Raw genomic sequence first — 17,165 nt, 5'->3', positions numbered from 1 at the left:
TTAGGGTTGGAAATTAATAATGTTTATTTCAGTTATTTCTTCAGACATCGTGATTCATAAAAAAATTTGCACGGTGGCTAAACGTTTCGAGTGTACTCAACGACGTCGCGGTAACGAAAGAGGAGGCTTATATGTGGCGAGGGGGTTTTATGGGTCTCGTCCCGTGACGGGTTTCCCAGGCTATCTGATTGCAGTTAGCCTCTTTCGGGGAGTTTTTTACCGGTGGCTATTCGAGTCAGGGTAACGAATAGCAATTTGATGAGATGGTATAGGTAAGTATAGCGCAGTGTAGTAAATTATATAGCTTGTTTTAGATGTCATTCGTGTGAATCACATTGGGCTTCACATGTAAAAGAAATGAATTTTGTTCCAGTGACTGGACACAGCAATACTAATACGAAGATGCTGCATTAATTTGAATGATTTGGAAGTTTCTTGCCCACAATATACTTCAAACAAGTGGAATGCCTCTGGCCGTCTCACCTGCATCACGCAGTTCAATATAGCAGCAGTGCTGACTTTGAAAACTACTCTAACTCGCACAAGATGTTCAGTGATACATGGTTACTATTAAGTCCACTTTTTATGAACTAGACCAATAAACTTACAGAGATATGATGGTTATTCAACAAAAAACCCCAACATGGCCAAAGTTCATTGACCTTACATGACCTTTGACCTTGATCATGTGACCTGAAACTCGCACAGGATGTTCAGTGATACTTGATTACTCTTATGTCCAAGTTTCATGAATCAGATCCATAAACTTTCAAAGTTATGATGGTAATTCAACAGATACACCCAATTCGGCCAATGTTCATTGACCTTTGACCTTGGTCATGTGACCTGAAATGCGCACAGGATGTTCAGTGATACTTGATTACTCTAATGTCCAAGTTTCATGAATCAGATCTATAAACTTTCAAAGTTATGATGGTAATTCAACAGATACCCCCGATTCGGCCAAAGTTCATTGACCCTAAATGACCTTTGACCTTAATCATGAGACCTGAAACTTGCACAAAATGTTCAGTGATGCTTGATTACCATTATGTCCAAGTTTCATGAATCAGATCCATAAACTTTCAAAGTTATGATGGGAATTCAACAGATACCCCCAATCGGCCAAAGTTCATTGACCCTAAATGACCTTTGACCTTGGTCATGTGACATAAAACTCATGCAGGATGTTCAGTGATACTTGATTAACCTTATGTCCAAGTTTCATGAACTAGGTCCATATACTTTCTAAGTTATGACGTCATTTCAAAAACTTAACCTCAGGTTAAGATTTTGATGTTGATTCTTCCAACATGGTTCAATTTCATTGACCCTAAATGACCTTTGACATTGGTCATGTGACATGAAACTCTGAAAGGATGTTCAGTAATACTTGATTAACCTTATGGCCAAGTTTCATGAACTAGGTCCATATACTTTCTAGGTTATGATGTCATTTCAAAAACTTAACCTCAGGTTAAGATTTGATGTTGACGCCGCCGCCGTCGGAAAAGCGGCGCCTATAGTCTCACTCTGCTATGCAGGTGAGACAAAAATCTATATTCATCTAAATGATTAACTGTGAGTCAGTTACGAAAACCTTGAGGGTTTTTTTAAAGAAAATTAAAAATAAAATGGATCAATAGATAAGTTTATGAATATCATAAATTAATTACTAATGCATCCATCGATATATTTATAGATACAGTGAAATATTTCAACTTAAGCAAATAGACAACCAATTGTAGGTAATTTGGTAAAATCTGGCTAGAAATTGATACAAAAGTGATAAGAAATAACTTACGTGTCATGATTTAGAAGTGAGTTGACAATATCATGGAAAGCACCTGGATCATTTGGTGTGAAGAACCCATCTCTGATCTGGTCTACAGCTTGCTTCAATTCAGCATTCTTCTCATAGAATTCACGGGGATTATACCTTCAAAGAAATAACAAAATCACTTAAAGTATTCTTTTCAAAATACCCTTGTAATATACTGCGTGCCAAATATGCTATTTAGAATTAAACATCTAATTCCTCCCGAAGGTAATGAGGAAACCCAATCTTAAATAGCATTCTTAATTAATTCAAGAAATTCATTTTCTTACTATTTAATTTGGAAGGAATTGTAACTTTCTGAACACATCTTATGGGAACCTTTTGCAGTCTCATTGTCATGAACCAACTCCATAAGTTGGTGCTCTTATGGGGCAATAAATAAAACCATAAAATACCATACATATGAGTTATGGCGCATTAGGCGAGTCGAAAACAGCCATTTTAACATTTTTGTACCAGCTAAATATAGGTGGTAGGAATAAAACGGCTGGTTTCGATTTGCCGTACAGCCCCCGTAGGAGAAATGTGACTGCAGGCATAGGGAATATTGTCAATCTAAAGACATGGAACAACTGAACATCTCTTTTATCTTTTAGGTAAAGTGTCCTTCAAAGAAGGCATTCAATCTTGAAAATCTTTACATAAATTCTACAAATATAAAATAATTTCAAAATAGAAAATTATCAGAGGACAAGCATATTGGCTCAAATTCATGAAAGTGATTAAGGTTTACAAATGAATGAAAGTGCATAATAGCATGAAATATAACACATCATTTTATGTCAAATGACAAGATTTCACCCATGGGTCAATCGAGCTCACTCACTTAAATGCCCACGGGTTAGAGCTAAACCAACTTTCTTGAATTGGAGCCATTTAGGTGAATGAACTTACCCAGGCTTTCTTTGGTTGACTTCCTCCACTGTCATACCAAAGATGAAGATATTCTCATCTCCCATCTCCTCTCTCATTTCAACATTAGCTCCATCCAAGGTGCCGATAGTCAGCCCTCCATTCAACTAGATAATAATAATAATACCATGCTTTTATACCACAAATCACTACCTCTAAGCATTGAAAACATTCAAGAATACAGAAAAATCCAACTTTAATAATCACATTTCTACTAAACTTCTTGCATCACTTTCTCCTTCCTGTTCATCAGTTCATTCAAATTGTTATGTTTAGAACGCTGTAGGAAGTATCATGCAAATCTGCGAACCTACAGCAATTTGGCCTGCCACTTTTAAACTATTTGGATTTAATTTTTAACAAACCATGCTATGAAAACTTTATTACGGTTGTGAAACATACTTGAACCTTTATAACTTGTTACAATTATCTTTTGAGTTGGGTTGATCTTCTCTCTTCGTTTCATTATTTCCTGAAGAACAATATGTTGACATCAAACAAATTCATACTACAAAGTTAATACAAATTCATGTAAATCTCAAGAAATTTATGTTTCTGTATATTTATGTAAAAAGTATACTTACCATGAACTTCATATTGCCTGTGCCCGAAGCCTCAGTGCCTGCCAGTGAAATCTGCTCTGATAAATCACAGGCTGGGATCACTGTATCAAGAGATAAAAATATCCCAGTCACTGATGGGAAACAATTTCTAAATAACTTTGCATTTTAAACACCATGAGATGGTGATGATGGTGGTGGTGGGGGTGGTGGAGGTGATGATGATGGTGGTTGTGGTAGTGATGGTGGTGATGATGATGATGATGAGGATGATGGTGATGATGATAATAGTGGTGGTGGTGATGACAGTGGGTGGTGATGATGATGGAAATGTCTTTGTGATGACAACAGTGTTGAAGACAAAAACAACAATAATGTTGATGATGGTAATGATTATGATGATGACATCAGGGTCCCGTTTCATGAAAACATCTTATAATAACAAATGCATGATTTTCATAACGCATTTCCAATCAGCCAATGAGACTGAAGGATTTCAGTGGCTTAAATTATTATTGTAAATTTGTTATTGTAACAAGTGTCATGACACGGACCCCTGAGCCCCATCTAACAAAGAGTTGGAAATGCTTCAGTGCCATAATTTTTTCTACCAGAAATTTGCAAAAATGTCCTTTGTAAACAAAGGAGAACACACCAAATTGTCAAGAAATCAATGAATTCATGGATATACATTCATATCTAGAAAATCTTTTGAACATGCATTCTATATGTCGACTTTGCTGGCTGTCCATAGTTGCAAATCGCAACTTTTTGTATGACAGGCCCCTGATCTTACACTATTCCACTATTCCGTGTCACTCAGTACCATCTCACAGGTAAATATAATTTCAAAGACAATATCTCTTGATTTCCACAAGGCAACTTATCTCTAACTCACCTTTCTCTGCAAGCGAGACTCTGTAATTCTCCAGGAAGATAACCTTGAGTTTGTCACCAACGATGGGGTCACTATTGACCACCCTACCAATACTGTTGATGAGATAGATGATCTGTTTGGCCATGTAATACCCTGGAGCAGCCTTACCACCGATCATCACTGTGCGTGGAACAAACTTAGCACTTGGATCCTTCTTAATTCCTGGTGAGAAAAAATAAAGTGGTCTATGATATATTTCGAGAAATGAAATGCATGAACAAACATATTAGCAAGAAAATTATACTTGCAACGATGAAAACTGAATAACAAAGAGAAACACGAGTAACCTTACACGTGAATATCAGCTTAATTAGCACACTTTGGATTTCTTATTCTCTTTAGAATTAACCATTTGAAACAACAAGATGTTTATACTCAGCAAGACGGTTTTAGGGTGATATTTCATCCTATATTTCATTCATCAGTACATTTTGGATTTCATATTCTCTTTAGAATTAGTCATTTGAAATAACAAGATGCTTACACTCAGCAAGATGGTTTTAGGGTGATATTTCATCCTTTACTAATAGTCTAAGGATTGGGTATACAAGTAAAAACTATTACTCCAACTCAAAGTTTTAAGATGATCGCTGTCATGGAGCTAAAGGGTTAAAAACAGAATTTAGACTTCTTTATGCAAAATTCAATAAACAAAATTTTTTAAAAAACACATTTTCACAATATAATTTCAAAACTGCAAAATGGAATGAGTAACTCACTGTTATAGAGACAGATGACGTGAAGAGCATTGAGCAGCTGGCGTTTGTATTCATGGATTCTCTTGACTTGAATGTCAAACATGGAGTCAACATTGATATGTACTCCACTGTGTTTCTCAAGGTATTGGGCTAGCTTCATCTTGTTCTCCTACAGCAGATCGATAGAAAAATGATTATCATTATTATTTTATCATTACAATATTGTCTGGTGCCACCTGTGCATGGGATGCAAACATGAACTGGATCACTGTGAATTGCAGGTGTCTCTCCTCCTGATATAATCTGATTGGGGGAGTGGAGGTGGGCAACTTCATAAGGTTCTCCCCCCCATCCCTGACTATTATTAGAATAGTGCAAAGAGTTCTTAACATGATAATGTAGTGACTCTCATCTACATAGGGACTGCAACACAACCTGCATCTGTGAAACAGGGGAGTGGGTTGTCAACACACAACGCAAGATTCCGTCTTCTGCAAAGAGAAGACTCGACTCGAGCCCCTTATCTTTAATTTGACAGGCAAACAGGAGGGGTATTGAAATGTAACTTATTCAACACTTAGACTAGGCAATATCTGTTGAATTATAGTCTATGTAGATTCCCTATCAGAGTCTGCATTTCTGATACGATTATATGATAAGCTTGCGGTTACTCTGATCTGTATACTTCACAACAGAAAAATACAGAAGGCCCATGCTTCAAGCAATCGACGCGTACACACTAGGGTGTAAACAAGTAAACTACCTGATTGCGCAACTTAAAATCAGTGATTGACGTCACCTCGGTGAATACACCACCACCGTTTACAATACAATGCAGTTATATTCACCGAGGTGATGCCAAAACCTAGAATATAACAAATGCGATCCTTGCAGCTATGATCACGTGATGACATATTGACCTATCACAGACTTGAAGCTACAAAACCTATGTATTATATACCCACCTGTTTGACTCTAGCAACCGACTGGATGAAGGCTCTATCAGAGACATGCTGTTTTAGGCTCTTCAACTGGAACAGGTCAGTTGTCCACTCTTCACCGATTTTCTGTAAAAGAGAAAGAGAGTCAATAATGTAAGGATGGTCGTAAGTCTAATTACCTGGGGTGGTATTCTGCCCAGTGATAGGAACCATTCTTTTACTGGTTGGAGCACAGTAGTCTGCAGGCGCAGACTCATATTTGACACTTCAACCAATAACAGGTCTAGAGTGAAGACTAGACTCTGACTGGTAGAGCCAGCCACTGTACATAGTGAATCTAGTCTCACTACTTCAGACTCTCTATTATGCACTATGCGAATTGCTAAAACCAAGGGTCTGAGCCTGCAGACTAGTAGCATAGTATCACGGATGTGGAAATCTTTAGCAATTTCAAACCATAGCCACTTTAATCATGCTCTACATTTGCCCTTCTTGTTTGGGGCCCTGATTATATTCTATATTTAGCTCTATTTATTTGGGGATACTTGTTCAATACATATTCCCAAACATTTTCAAATACAATGTTCCATTGTTTTCAATATCATGAACAGACAACCAAACATTTTCCTTCTCTATTAGTACCTTCACCAAATCATCAATATATCAGTATTAAAAATACAAATTTTTCAACAAGTATACACAGATTTGTGCTCCTCATAAGGAGCTTTAGCCATCAATCCCCTGGTGTTAACAAACAAGATAGTCATGCTTTCTTAACAATCAGGCAAAATAGCCATCACCATTCATTCAAATACACCTAAATTTCTACATATGTAAATATCTTTTTTTGACAAAGGTCAAAGTACTTTATCTTAGAAAAGAGGCAATGACTTACATCGAAAATGGCGTCGGATAGTCCGGGGTTACACATGAGCAACCATCGGCGAGGAGTTATTCCATTTGTCTTGTTCTGGAACTTGTCAGGATACATCTCATAGAAGTCCTTAAACCTATCAACATTAAACCACACACATCAAATATTAGTTTACAGGTATTCTAGAAAAAACACAAATTTGAAGTAACTATGGGCTGATTTTTGCGGGTAATATTTACCATCCATCTAAACAATCTACAAGGTTAGTTGTATTCTGGTCATTATGCAGGGAAAAGGTAACGTAAGAAAAGTTTACATACTCATTACATTTCTTTGCACCAATATCAGGCAAAATATATATCCCCTTCCCCCAAAAAGATATTTCATACTTAGTATTATCATCAGGGATGCAAGCATGAACCAATAGAGAATTTGCACATCATGCCGGAACCTTCTGGTTATACAATGGGTTTAAGGGGCGATCCATGTCAACACATAATGGATTGCCCCCCTTAACCTTTGTCTGACCAGGGCCCCCATGGAATAAATCTTAGCGATTGTTCCTGTGGCTGACTCTATAATTGCTGTATTGAATATTGCATATGAACAATGGTGACAATCAGCCCAATGATCAATTCGGTGGATTCACAATACGGTACAGTGCTAGTGTCCTGAAATATGACTGACAAGCCTAAAAATGAAAACCATATGGCAAGAATTCACTGAAACAGTCTATATTTCGTAAAGAAATATGCGGCAAATTTCTCTCCCAGATCATGGACCCTGATAAGATCAGCATAATTTAATGCAAGCCGGCCAAGCCGTGCTGGCCAGTGCAGCATAATCGCAAGCATGTATGCACTTGCGCTTGAACCAGATGTAGACTTTTTTCCATGAGGCATTGCAAATTTTGGCCTGTCCGGTGCAACCGATGATGGGGCACTGTATTGTGAATCCATCGAATTGCTAAGCTTTATGTAAAGAGGCCCTGAGCGTTCAGGTTCCACTGATTTCATCCATTTTAGGTGGTCAGCCTCTATATCAGACTCTACCAACTTACACACTAGACTTGATGAGTTGAGAGTGAATAGCTGCTACACCATTAACAGCGTGTGAGCCTACAATTGATAGATGGGCCATGTTGATACGCTTATCGTGGTCTTCTTCAACGATAGACATACGACGCATGCGGTCAAAGTCTCCTGGGTATCTCTCGCTGACCGCCTGAATATTGAATAAACATCAAGATGACATGAAAGTCACAACCATGATATCAATGTCAAAAGTTGATGGTAATGAATATACATCTAAATTGCTGCTGTATGATAAGAAATGTACAAACACATTTGAGAGGTTGCTTCCAGTAGTAATGATGTAAATTGTGATTTATTGTGGTGTAAAAAAATATTTTATTTCAATACCATCATCCATTGGATACTGTGATGTATAAGAACTGAACCTTGTAATGGACAATCAAAGCAAAGTGGAGAAACTTCTAGGGAGCGTTTCATCACCATTTTCATCCAACATGTTGTCAGGTCTGGTCAGGTCTGACAACTTTTCTTGATAATGACTGGCTATAAAAGAGGCACTGTTACCATAGTAACTGTTGGATAAAACGTCTGGCAAGTCCTTTCATAAAACTCTCCCCAGAAGGTTTCAATGGCAAAGAATAAATAAGTGTAGAGCTTCATGTTAGCCTACACCATGTATCTACTTGTAGGCAAGTCTTGTCTAACACATGCCCACTGTGTACTGTGACACTCACGCACACAAAGAAAATAAATGGTGAACCGTGAAGCCTCTACATGATTATGATTGGCATTATAATAACATAATCAAACTAGGCATGGTGGCTCAGAGGTAAAACACCTGCCTCAGGAATGGGAAATCATGGATTCAATCCCCAACCGAGTCATACCAAAGAATTATAAATATGGGACCTTCTGCTTTCTTCCTAGGTGCTCAGTACTTAGATTAAAAGGGGTAAAGAAAGAAAATATAATGCATAAACGGCAGAACAGTAGTTTAACTGGAGTGGTTACCCAGGGTAAGAAACAAAACATCATTTTTAAATATGTACTGCCCTCACAAGGTAGAGAGAGACTGAGCATCCATTTCTTACATTCATATGATGCATGTTGATATTATAGATGATCTCAAGATGACGTGGCAAGACGTATTCCAGGAGACCGACTGGCCATCTCTCAAGAGCTTCCGGTAGGATGGTATGATTGGTGTAAGCAAAAGTACGTACGATGATGTCCCAAGCCTGTTTTAAACAGAATATGAATAAGAAACATATTTAGTATTATTACCATTCATTATTCACTCGACCAAAATAGAATGCAGAGGTACAATAAGAATAAAGTAAACCTGTAAAAAAGATGGAGACTAGCAAGTGGGTCAGGGGCGCAAAAGTGAAGTTCAACACTGTCAACCAGCACATGCCATTCCCACTTTATAATCAGATTCTCTAAACAAAATATTGCGATTGAAAAAAGGAGTGAAGGACAGAAAATGGGGAAGACAAAAAGAAAGAGATGGATTGGGATTGTTCATTTTCTAAAAATTCTCTAATTTTTCTCACAAAAACGTATTGCTATTTTTATCGATCATCAAGAAACCACCTGATGACTCACCTTCTCCCATTCCATTCCTTCAACATCTATTAAGATCCTCATCAGCTCTGGGATAGCCAGGGCAGGATGGGTATCATTCAGCTGAATAGCAACCTATAAACATTCAAATACAAATTATTCAGTCAAATCATAGTTCATTTTGATAAAAAATACAAGAAAAACACACAATCTTTTTAAAAACAGGAAAATAAAGAAATACAATTCTAAGGGATAACAAAAGGTGAAAAACTCAGAAGGAAAAGCATGAAAATCTTGTGAAGAGTACCCCTCAGTTACATTATGAAACTTAAAAAGGAGCAAATTCTAAACTTTTTAGGTTTTTCTGGAAACAAAGAACTATCTCAAATATAACTTTTTCAGTTTACCTGGAGAGTATTTCATGATACAAATATTCAGTGATTTTCACCAACTTAATTGCTCTGAGGCAATCAGATGCGATGATTTTGTAGCTTATACTAATAGTCAGTTATAAATCACTTAGGTATTTCTTCCATGAAATCATGAACTATTAGTTCCATTAAGCACATTGTAATGTTAATGTAATGTAACCTTGTAGGAAGTGAAAGTCATTATGGCTTGTCCAGTACTGTGTGCGCCTCACCGGCGACTGACTGGACTACTCCCCAGGGAGTGGAGGATGTGCAAACATTGTGTGCAGGAATGACTGATTCAATCTGATGACCAAGGTAATGATTCATCTATAAATCACTTAGACATGTCGTTCTGATGTATCAAGTGCTATATAAAAGTGGATTATTATTATCATTAATGTGCTAGATAAATGTATCTTACATTTTATTTACATTATTATAAAACGGTCCTGATATGAATTGATGCACATACCTTTTCAGGGAAGGTGTCAAAGGTCGTCCTGACTGGATCCCTGCAACCAAACTTAGACGACTTGAAACGTCTGATGATATCTTGAAGAGAGGCAGTCACCATGAAGTATTCCTGCTTCAAACGCAACTCCTTACCTTCACAGACCTAACATAAAGGGAAAAAAATCTCAATTTTAATTTCAAGGGCTACTTTTCACAACTTACTACCTGAATATGCAACACTGGATAAGCTTTAAAATTACAACAAATGGGACCCGTGTAATTGTTTTCACCCACAGCATAACAATAAACTCATCCAATACAATTCAGTCACAAGATTATTAAAAAAGGCCCTAATATCTCAATACCACCAAACCTGCTTTTAATAACCACCTTAAAGAGTGATCATCTGTCTTCAAAGACCAATTTGATTGGTTTCCCTTGAATAGAATTCCCCATTAAAACATATTTTAAAGGAACCGGTCTAGATAGAACCACCTGATCTTTCACTGCAATTTTACTGTTAGATCTAAATCTATTTGTATTATCTAAAAACAAGTATCAACATGTACTATATAAATGACAGAAATTCTGCAATAGACAATATATATCATAAAAATTGCAAATTCATAGCAAATTTTAGAAAATTGTAAAATTGATAATGATATCAGGATCGGGGGGGGGGGGGGTTCCACAAAGATTTTAGTGTGAGTTGCACTTAAATTTCAAGTTGCATGCGGTATAAAAGGCATTACAACACTGCTCGAATCATGCTAAGAGAATGCATGCAACTGCATTTTAATCAATAAGGTCGTCACACGTAACATATCACATGCGCATTGGGACTTACGCATAACTCTAAGTCACACTTAACTCTTTGTCACACCCCCTGGACGACTTACATTGTCATTAGGATAGAGTACACGGGTGATGTTTTCTGCTATATTCCTATCAAGAACAGCCTGCACATAGTCACCATCATTAACTACACACATGATAAAAAGAAATGAAGACAAAATCTGTAACCTTCTTAATTTCATACACAATAAATATAAAACGTAATACATTTTCAACATTACTCCTGTGTGTCTGTTAAAGACGATCCTAACATATCTTCTAATATGAACCATCAGCACTTCAAAGAATTCTTCTAGCTTTGCACCAATCTACATTACATGTCTCGAGCATGGCAAATTATCAGTGGTGGATCCAGCTGGACGAGACAATTAGACCACTGTGCACAAACAATATGGCCCATGAAATTGCATTGTGTCAAACCCGGCTGGCTCGCCACTGTATATATTTATTGATAAATATTTCTCCAAGTATTAGAGTGGCGTCAGGAATCTCAACCATATGGATACATGATTGATTGATTACTCAATTCGGTCATAAATTGTCTAAACTGAAGGATTTCTGAGGAGCTGAAACATGTAAATCGTCATTTAGGGCCTCAAATATAAGCACCGGCTGCTTTTCAAAGGTCCTGGCTCATTCATATGTATCTGTTTTTTTTCACTTTGTAACTTCTTGTGTTTTGTTGCAAAATAAATTGAAATGAATTTAATTGAATCTTCATCATATTCTATAGAAACATAACATTAAACTAAATGTCAAAACAGATATACAGAAGCCACAATACTCCTACAGTGTCAGTTGTCATTCGTGTCAATATTGTAGACAGAATAACAACCAATATGAAGGTAAGGAAGTACTTGCAACAATAAAGAGAGATTCATTGAAAAATATAGTAAGCGTATTGAAATCATGAAATTACTGGACATCAATACTTACAGTAGGCCATATCAAAGCTATTCTTGGACTTGGCAGACCACAATCTCATGGTATTGACTGTATTGTTCTTGTACCCAGGGGTAGGGCTGTCATAGGGCATGGCAAACACAACCTTGGGACAGAAGAAAGGCATATGGATGGAAATAAAATTGATTGGATAGATCATTAGGTGCTGCATTATATTCAATATATTTCAAACTACATTAGTAACATTCTTTACAACAAAACAACCTTGAAAGACTTGAAAATGATACTCCTAACAATTATTTAGTATCCATGGGTGCCTCATTATTTCTGCCAATCAACAACAAATTATTTTCTAAAATATGGAACAAAAGCCTAATCTTTTAAAAAATGGGAAATTCCACATTCAAAATTATAATTTTGTTACCATAATTTTTATTCATCTCCTGTAGAAAATGCCTGAAAGGAGAATGGAATCTTGAAACCATAAAATCAAAGAAACGGATCAACAGAAGTTTGAGAAATCTTTTTGCTCATTCAAAAGATACATGTATGACATCTTTTCTGATGAATTCAATGGTTTTATTCTTTAATAATGAACCTACCTTTGTGTCAACCCATTTGACCTTGCCATTATGCGACTCAGTACGTCCATAGAAGTTGACCGGTATGGTGTACTCTGGCCTTGCTTTCTCCCATGGGTTACCATACCTCAGCCAGTCATCGGGTTCCTCAATCTTTAAGCAAGACAGTGGAAGATTAACATCAGAGGGGGATGTTTCATAAAAGTATATATTTTCACTCACAAATGTAGTTTACAAGTGTAGTTTGTAGCATTGCAGTTTATAACACATAGTCTGTGAAAATCACTGACTTTTTATTTCATGAAATTCTCTCCAGTTGTGGTAGAAAAAAAGACATAAAAACTGGGTTCCATCACTTCCATGACTTGTGCTCTGACAATGGTTGCTCCGGTTTAAAATATGCATGTTAAGCAAAACATAAAATCTAACCTACAGAACTAAATAAACCCTAAACTTTATCTTTACATTATTCTGAACCTAAAACTCAATTACAATCCTAACTCTAACCCTTTGCAATTTAAGACATTAAGACTGGAGCAAATGTTGTGTCACTAAAAAATTACCTTTGGGCACATTGAGGGAAGAGTTGCATTTAAATGCAAGTCAAAGAAATCAAGTGCAAGTCCCAAATGTGTGTTTTTGAGTGGTTAAAAATCATGTTGCAACTCTTTCTGGAATGAGCTCAAGAATATAAAAGTTGTCCAAATATTTTGTCCCCATTGGAGGAGGGTGGTTGGATTCACTTCACACTCATGACATTAACCCTTACCCCCTTCCTCCACTTCACAGAATTCAGTGCTTCCTCCATCTATCCTCAACCCAACCCTCCTACCATCATACTGTCTGACACAATTTTTTCTTAAATAACTGAACAACTCTTTGTTAATAAGTTTACAATATATAATCAAATACTTAATTCATACTTAGGGTATGAAATAGGTTTGCTTTTTGAATAAAGTACATCAAAAACTAGAAATCTGCCAACTAATGTTTCTGTGACAATAACAAAAATATACAGTACAATGTGCCTTCAATCACTTTCAATCAAAGCAAGAAAATAAATCATACAGAATATTTGTTAGTGATATAGAGTAGCATCTCTATTAAAATGTACAGAAAAGATTAACATTAAATTTTTACCTGGCGGCCATCTTTTATTTTTTGAGTGAAGATACCATAGTCATAGCGTATACCATAACCATAGGCAGCTAAACCAAGTGTTGCCATGGAATCCAAGAAACATGCTGAAAGAAAAAAAACATATACTGAAATCATTGCAACACTTTCTCTATGGAGGGGGGGGGGACAGACCTAATTTCTGTTTTCAACCATGAAGACAAGATGGTATAGTTTGATATCCACAGTAAACTGTACAAATATATTTCTTTACATCAGTAGAGTAATTCATCAAGATTTCTGACAACTTGTCAGACTTTTTTCATGAAGCATGGGGGGGGGGGCTGTTTGGCAAAGAGTTGAGTATGACTTTAGAGTCAGACTATGCAATACACAATCTTATTAAAGGGAAAGTTCACCCTGAAGAAAACTTTGTTGTAAAAATAGCAGAAAAAATAGTAAAAAATATTGGTGAAGGTTGGAGGAAAATCCGTTAAAGAGTAAGAAAGTTATTAGAGTTCAAAATTTGGGATTTGTGACGTCATAAACGAGCAGCTGCCCCATGTGTTATGTAATATAAAATGTATGAATTTCAAATTTTGTATGGTTCCTGATGACTTAATTTTGTTTTCTTTTCATGATCGGGTGTGAAATGATTTGTCTATTGATATACAAAAGTTACAGTGAAAACCATTTTCAATTTTCTGAGAAAATGACATTTCATTGATTTTTTACCATTCGCTACGTAGAAATGCTGCTCGCATATGATGTCACAAATCAAATAATTGAAATTCTAATCACTTTTTAATTATTTGATGAATTTTTCTCAAACCTTCGGCAATATTTTTTATTATTTTTTCTGCTATTTTTACAATAAACTTTTTGTCAGGGTGAACTTCCCCTTTAATCATATTGCAGGTGTGTGTTCTCAAGTCATGATCTTTTATACTGCATGCAACTAGGCATTTAAGTGTGACTTAAGTCATACTCAACTCTTTGTAAAATAGCCCCAGAACACTTTTTTTTGTAACACGGGTCCATGTCTTTTGCCGATAATACATACTGTAAGCTTGTAAAATTGTCTTTAAATCAAAATCAGCTTTAATGACTATTACAGATGAAGTGACTGAAAACTACAATGGTACTTTACATTTTTATACAGGTCTGTATGCACTGCACATAAGTAGGTCTATATGTTTTATTATTTTTAAACATGCATTGAACATTACACAATTTCCCTTAAATAATGTTGATTATGATCTTACTACAATACCATAGCAGATCAGTTATTTTCATTACCCTACAATATAAAATGCACCGATGTTGTAATTTACAATTTGTTGAAGAATGTAAATCCACTGTAATGTTGACATCATAATTACAGTATCATAATCAAATAACTTTGAAATTTCATATTCAAGCAGACTTCACGTACTTGAAACCCTCAATTTTTCTCTTCAATTTCTATATATATATAAAAATGTACACACAATACAGGTACATATTGAAAATAATCTTTTTTTACAGAAAATCATTTATCATCTTGTATTTTTTAAACAACAAGAAACATACATGTAGGGCAGGCTGTTTCTTTTTTGTTGTACATTGAAATCCAGCATGAACATCATTTCTCTATGGGGTAGTTGTCAATAAACGGAGAACCCATTTTAATCACTCCTGCAGAAATGGATACATGTGTGTGCCAAGACATCATTGACCTTTTCAAGTGAGGAACTTGACCCGACCATGGATCCTGTTTTGCTCACTTCTTAGACTCGTCCAAATGATGTGTTTATATCATCTGACCAGCCGACACTTCAAATGTTGATTTTATAATGGAGTAGAAGGAAATTACATCAACTTGTCTTTTCCAAGTGGAATCCCCCCCCCAAAAAAAAAAAAATATTGTGAACTGATTCATATCCAGGATCCTTACGACATGGTGAGTGGAGTGGATTCTGGATTGGCATTTTGATCAGTATGCACGGGCCTAGCACGTGCACGATGGTGTCATGCCCTTGCCCTTCCACAGGAATCATGTCATAATGCTTAAAAATGTAAACTAGGCCTTAATGGGGAAAAAAATATCCTGAATGCCCTTATCGAGCAATGGTCCCGATCTTTATTTAAATTGAAGCTGAATTTTTCAATAAATAAACAAATAACAAGTGGAAATTCTGTATTAATATAAGTAAATGTCTCTTGTAAGAAAAAAAAAGATTTACATGGGACATAGAACTTGCTCTTTGCTTTTTCTCAGGTCATGTTTCACCTTCAAATGTTCATGTGCCTTTGCTTGAATAATAGGATAGTGATGATGGAGTGTAAACGGGGTGATAAGTATACAGGGCGATAATTATATACAGGCCTACATAATTGAGACATTTGCAGGCATCGAGCATCAAGTTACTGACATTAAAGGACCAGCAAACAGTTGCAGCACAGGAATCAATGTACAGGCTATATAAAATGTATCCAACCTGACATAAAAAAATGTGCAAAATATTTCTAAAATTCAGTTACACTACACTATGTCATTAAAGCAAAATTCAGGAATGAAGGAAGTGAACAGCAAGTCAGTGGAAATATGAGTAAATTATACATGTAGAAAACACAAAAAGTCATGAATTTGAAACTTGGTTAATCAAAACATTTTAGATTTTCTAATAACTAAAAATTGAGTATTAGGCATATTAGTTTATTGGTTTAAAGTTTAGGGGTTGAAAATAATATGATTTGATCTGATAAACAAAATCAGACAAACATTACACTTAAAATCTGATAAAATTTTGGACAAGGAATATGTTTTGAACATTTGCATTGAGAGAAGTTACATTCATGAATATTTATGATCAAATTGATGTCATATCCCCACTTGTTCTATTGTATTTTATTATAAGAAATTAAGTTTATTCAATTTTTTCCTAGAATTATAAAACTTGGTTTGACAAATGGTCCGATGCATTAGATATTAATTGCTGCAACTTATTTTATTATATAAAGGGAGACATGTTTGTATCATATGTGCACACATAGTAAAATATGAAATACGAAAATATGAAGTAATTAAGAGTTCATGTCATAACATATAAGAAAAAAGGGAAAGTGGGGCATGATGTCATCAATTCACAGAATGAATATTCAAGACGATGTGCATATAACTGTCTTCACAAATATGTTTAAACTATTAAATTTAATGACTTTGTTATAGATATTGATGAAATTTTCAGTATTTTGCTTGGTGAATTTTACTGTTTATTCAGATAAAATAATTTTCATCCTGGAGTACCCCTTTACTATTAATCTGAAACACAATGTAATATCAACAGCAAAATTGGTTCTTAATTGGTGAAAACTCTGGACCAAAGTGAAAAAAAAAGAAACGATATCATTTTCAACTTCCCGTTCTTGGAACAGATGTTTCCTTGTTTAGATTGAAAAAAAATATTCTCTGGCTTTAAAATTGTGTTTAATAACATACT

General features: G+C 35.6%; 1 protein-coding gene across 1 annotated transcript in view; it reads right to left on the bottom strand.

The window, feature by feature from the left end:
• The window catches only part of LOC121418589 (glycogen phosphorylase, brain form-like), a 42,935-nt gene that overhangs the window by 6,206 nt on the left and 19,564 nt on the right, over positions 1 to 17,165 (bottom strand). Inside the window, exons 4-18 of the mRNA XM_041612539.1 lie at positions 13,708 to 13,811; positions 12,589 to 12,720; positions 12,020 to 12,131; positions 11,128 to 11,210; positions 10,248 to 10,391; positions 9,405 to 9,497; positions 8,888 to 9,034; positions 7,823 to 7,986; positions 6,784 to 6,898; positions 5,913 to 6,014; positions 4,969 to 5,116; positions 4,211 to 4,411; positions 3,337 to 3,416; positions 2,735 to 2,859; positions 1,805 to 1,939 (exon numbers count right to left, since the gene is read on the bottom strand). Of these exons, the coding sequence (XP_041468473.1) occupies positions 1,805 to 1,939; positions 2,735 to 2,859; positions 3,337 to 3,416; positions 4,211 to 4,411; positions 4,969 to 5,116; positions 5,913 to 6,014; positions 6,784 to 6,898; positions 7,823 to 7,986; positions 8,888 to 9,034; positions 9,405 to 9,497; positions 10,248 to 10,391; positions 11,128 to 11,210; positions 12,020 to 12,131; positions 12,589 to 12,720; positions 13,708 to 13,811 (1,885 nt within the window). The remainder of the gene's footprint in view (positions 1 to 1,804; positions 1,940 to 2,734; positions 2,860 to 3,336; positions 3,417 to 4,210; positions 4,412 to 4,968; positions 5,117 to 5,912; positions 6,015 to 6,783; positions 6,899 to 7,822; positions 7,987 to 8,887; positions 9,035 to 9,404; positions 9,498 to 10,247; positions 10,392 to 11,127; positions 11,211 to 12,019; positions 12,132 to 12,588; positions 12,721 to 13,707; positions 13,812 to 17,165) is intronic.

The sequence above is a fragment of the Lytechinus variegatus genome, chromosome 7 (genome assembly GCF_018143015.1).
Source record: "Lytechinus variegatus isolate NC3 chromosome 7, Lvar_3.0, whole genome shotgun sequence".
In the NCBI taxonomy this organism is placed as follows: Eukaryota; Metazoa; Echinodermata; class Echinoidea; order Temnopleuroida; family Toxopneustidae; genus Lytechinus; species Lytechinus variegatus.
The sequence above is the reverse complement of the archived record's forward strand: the minus strand, read 5'-3'. Positions and strand labels throughout refer to the sequence as shown.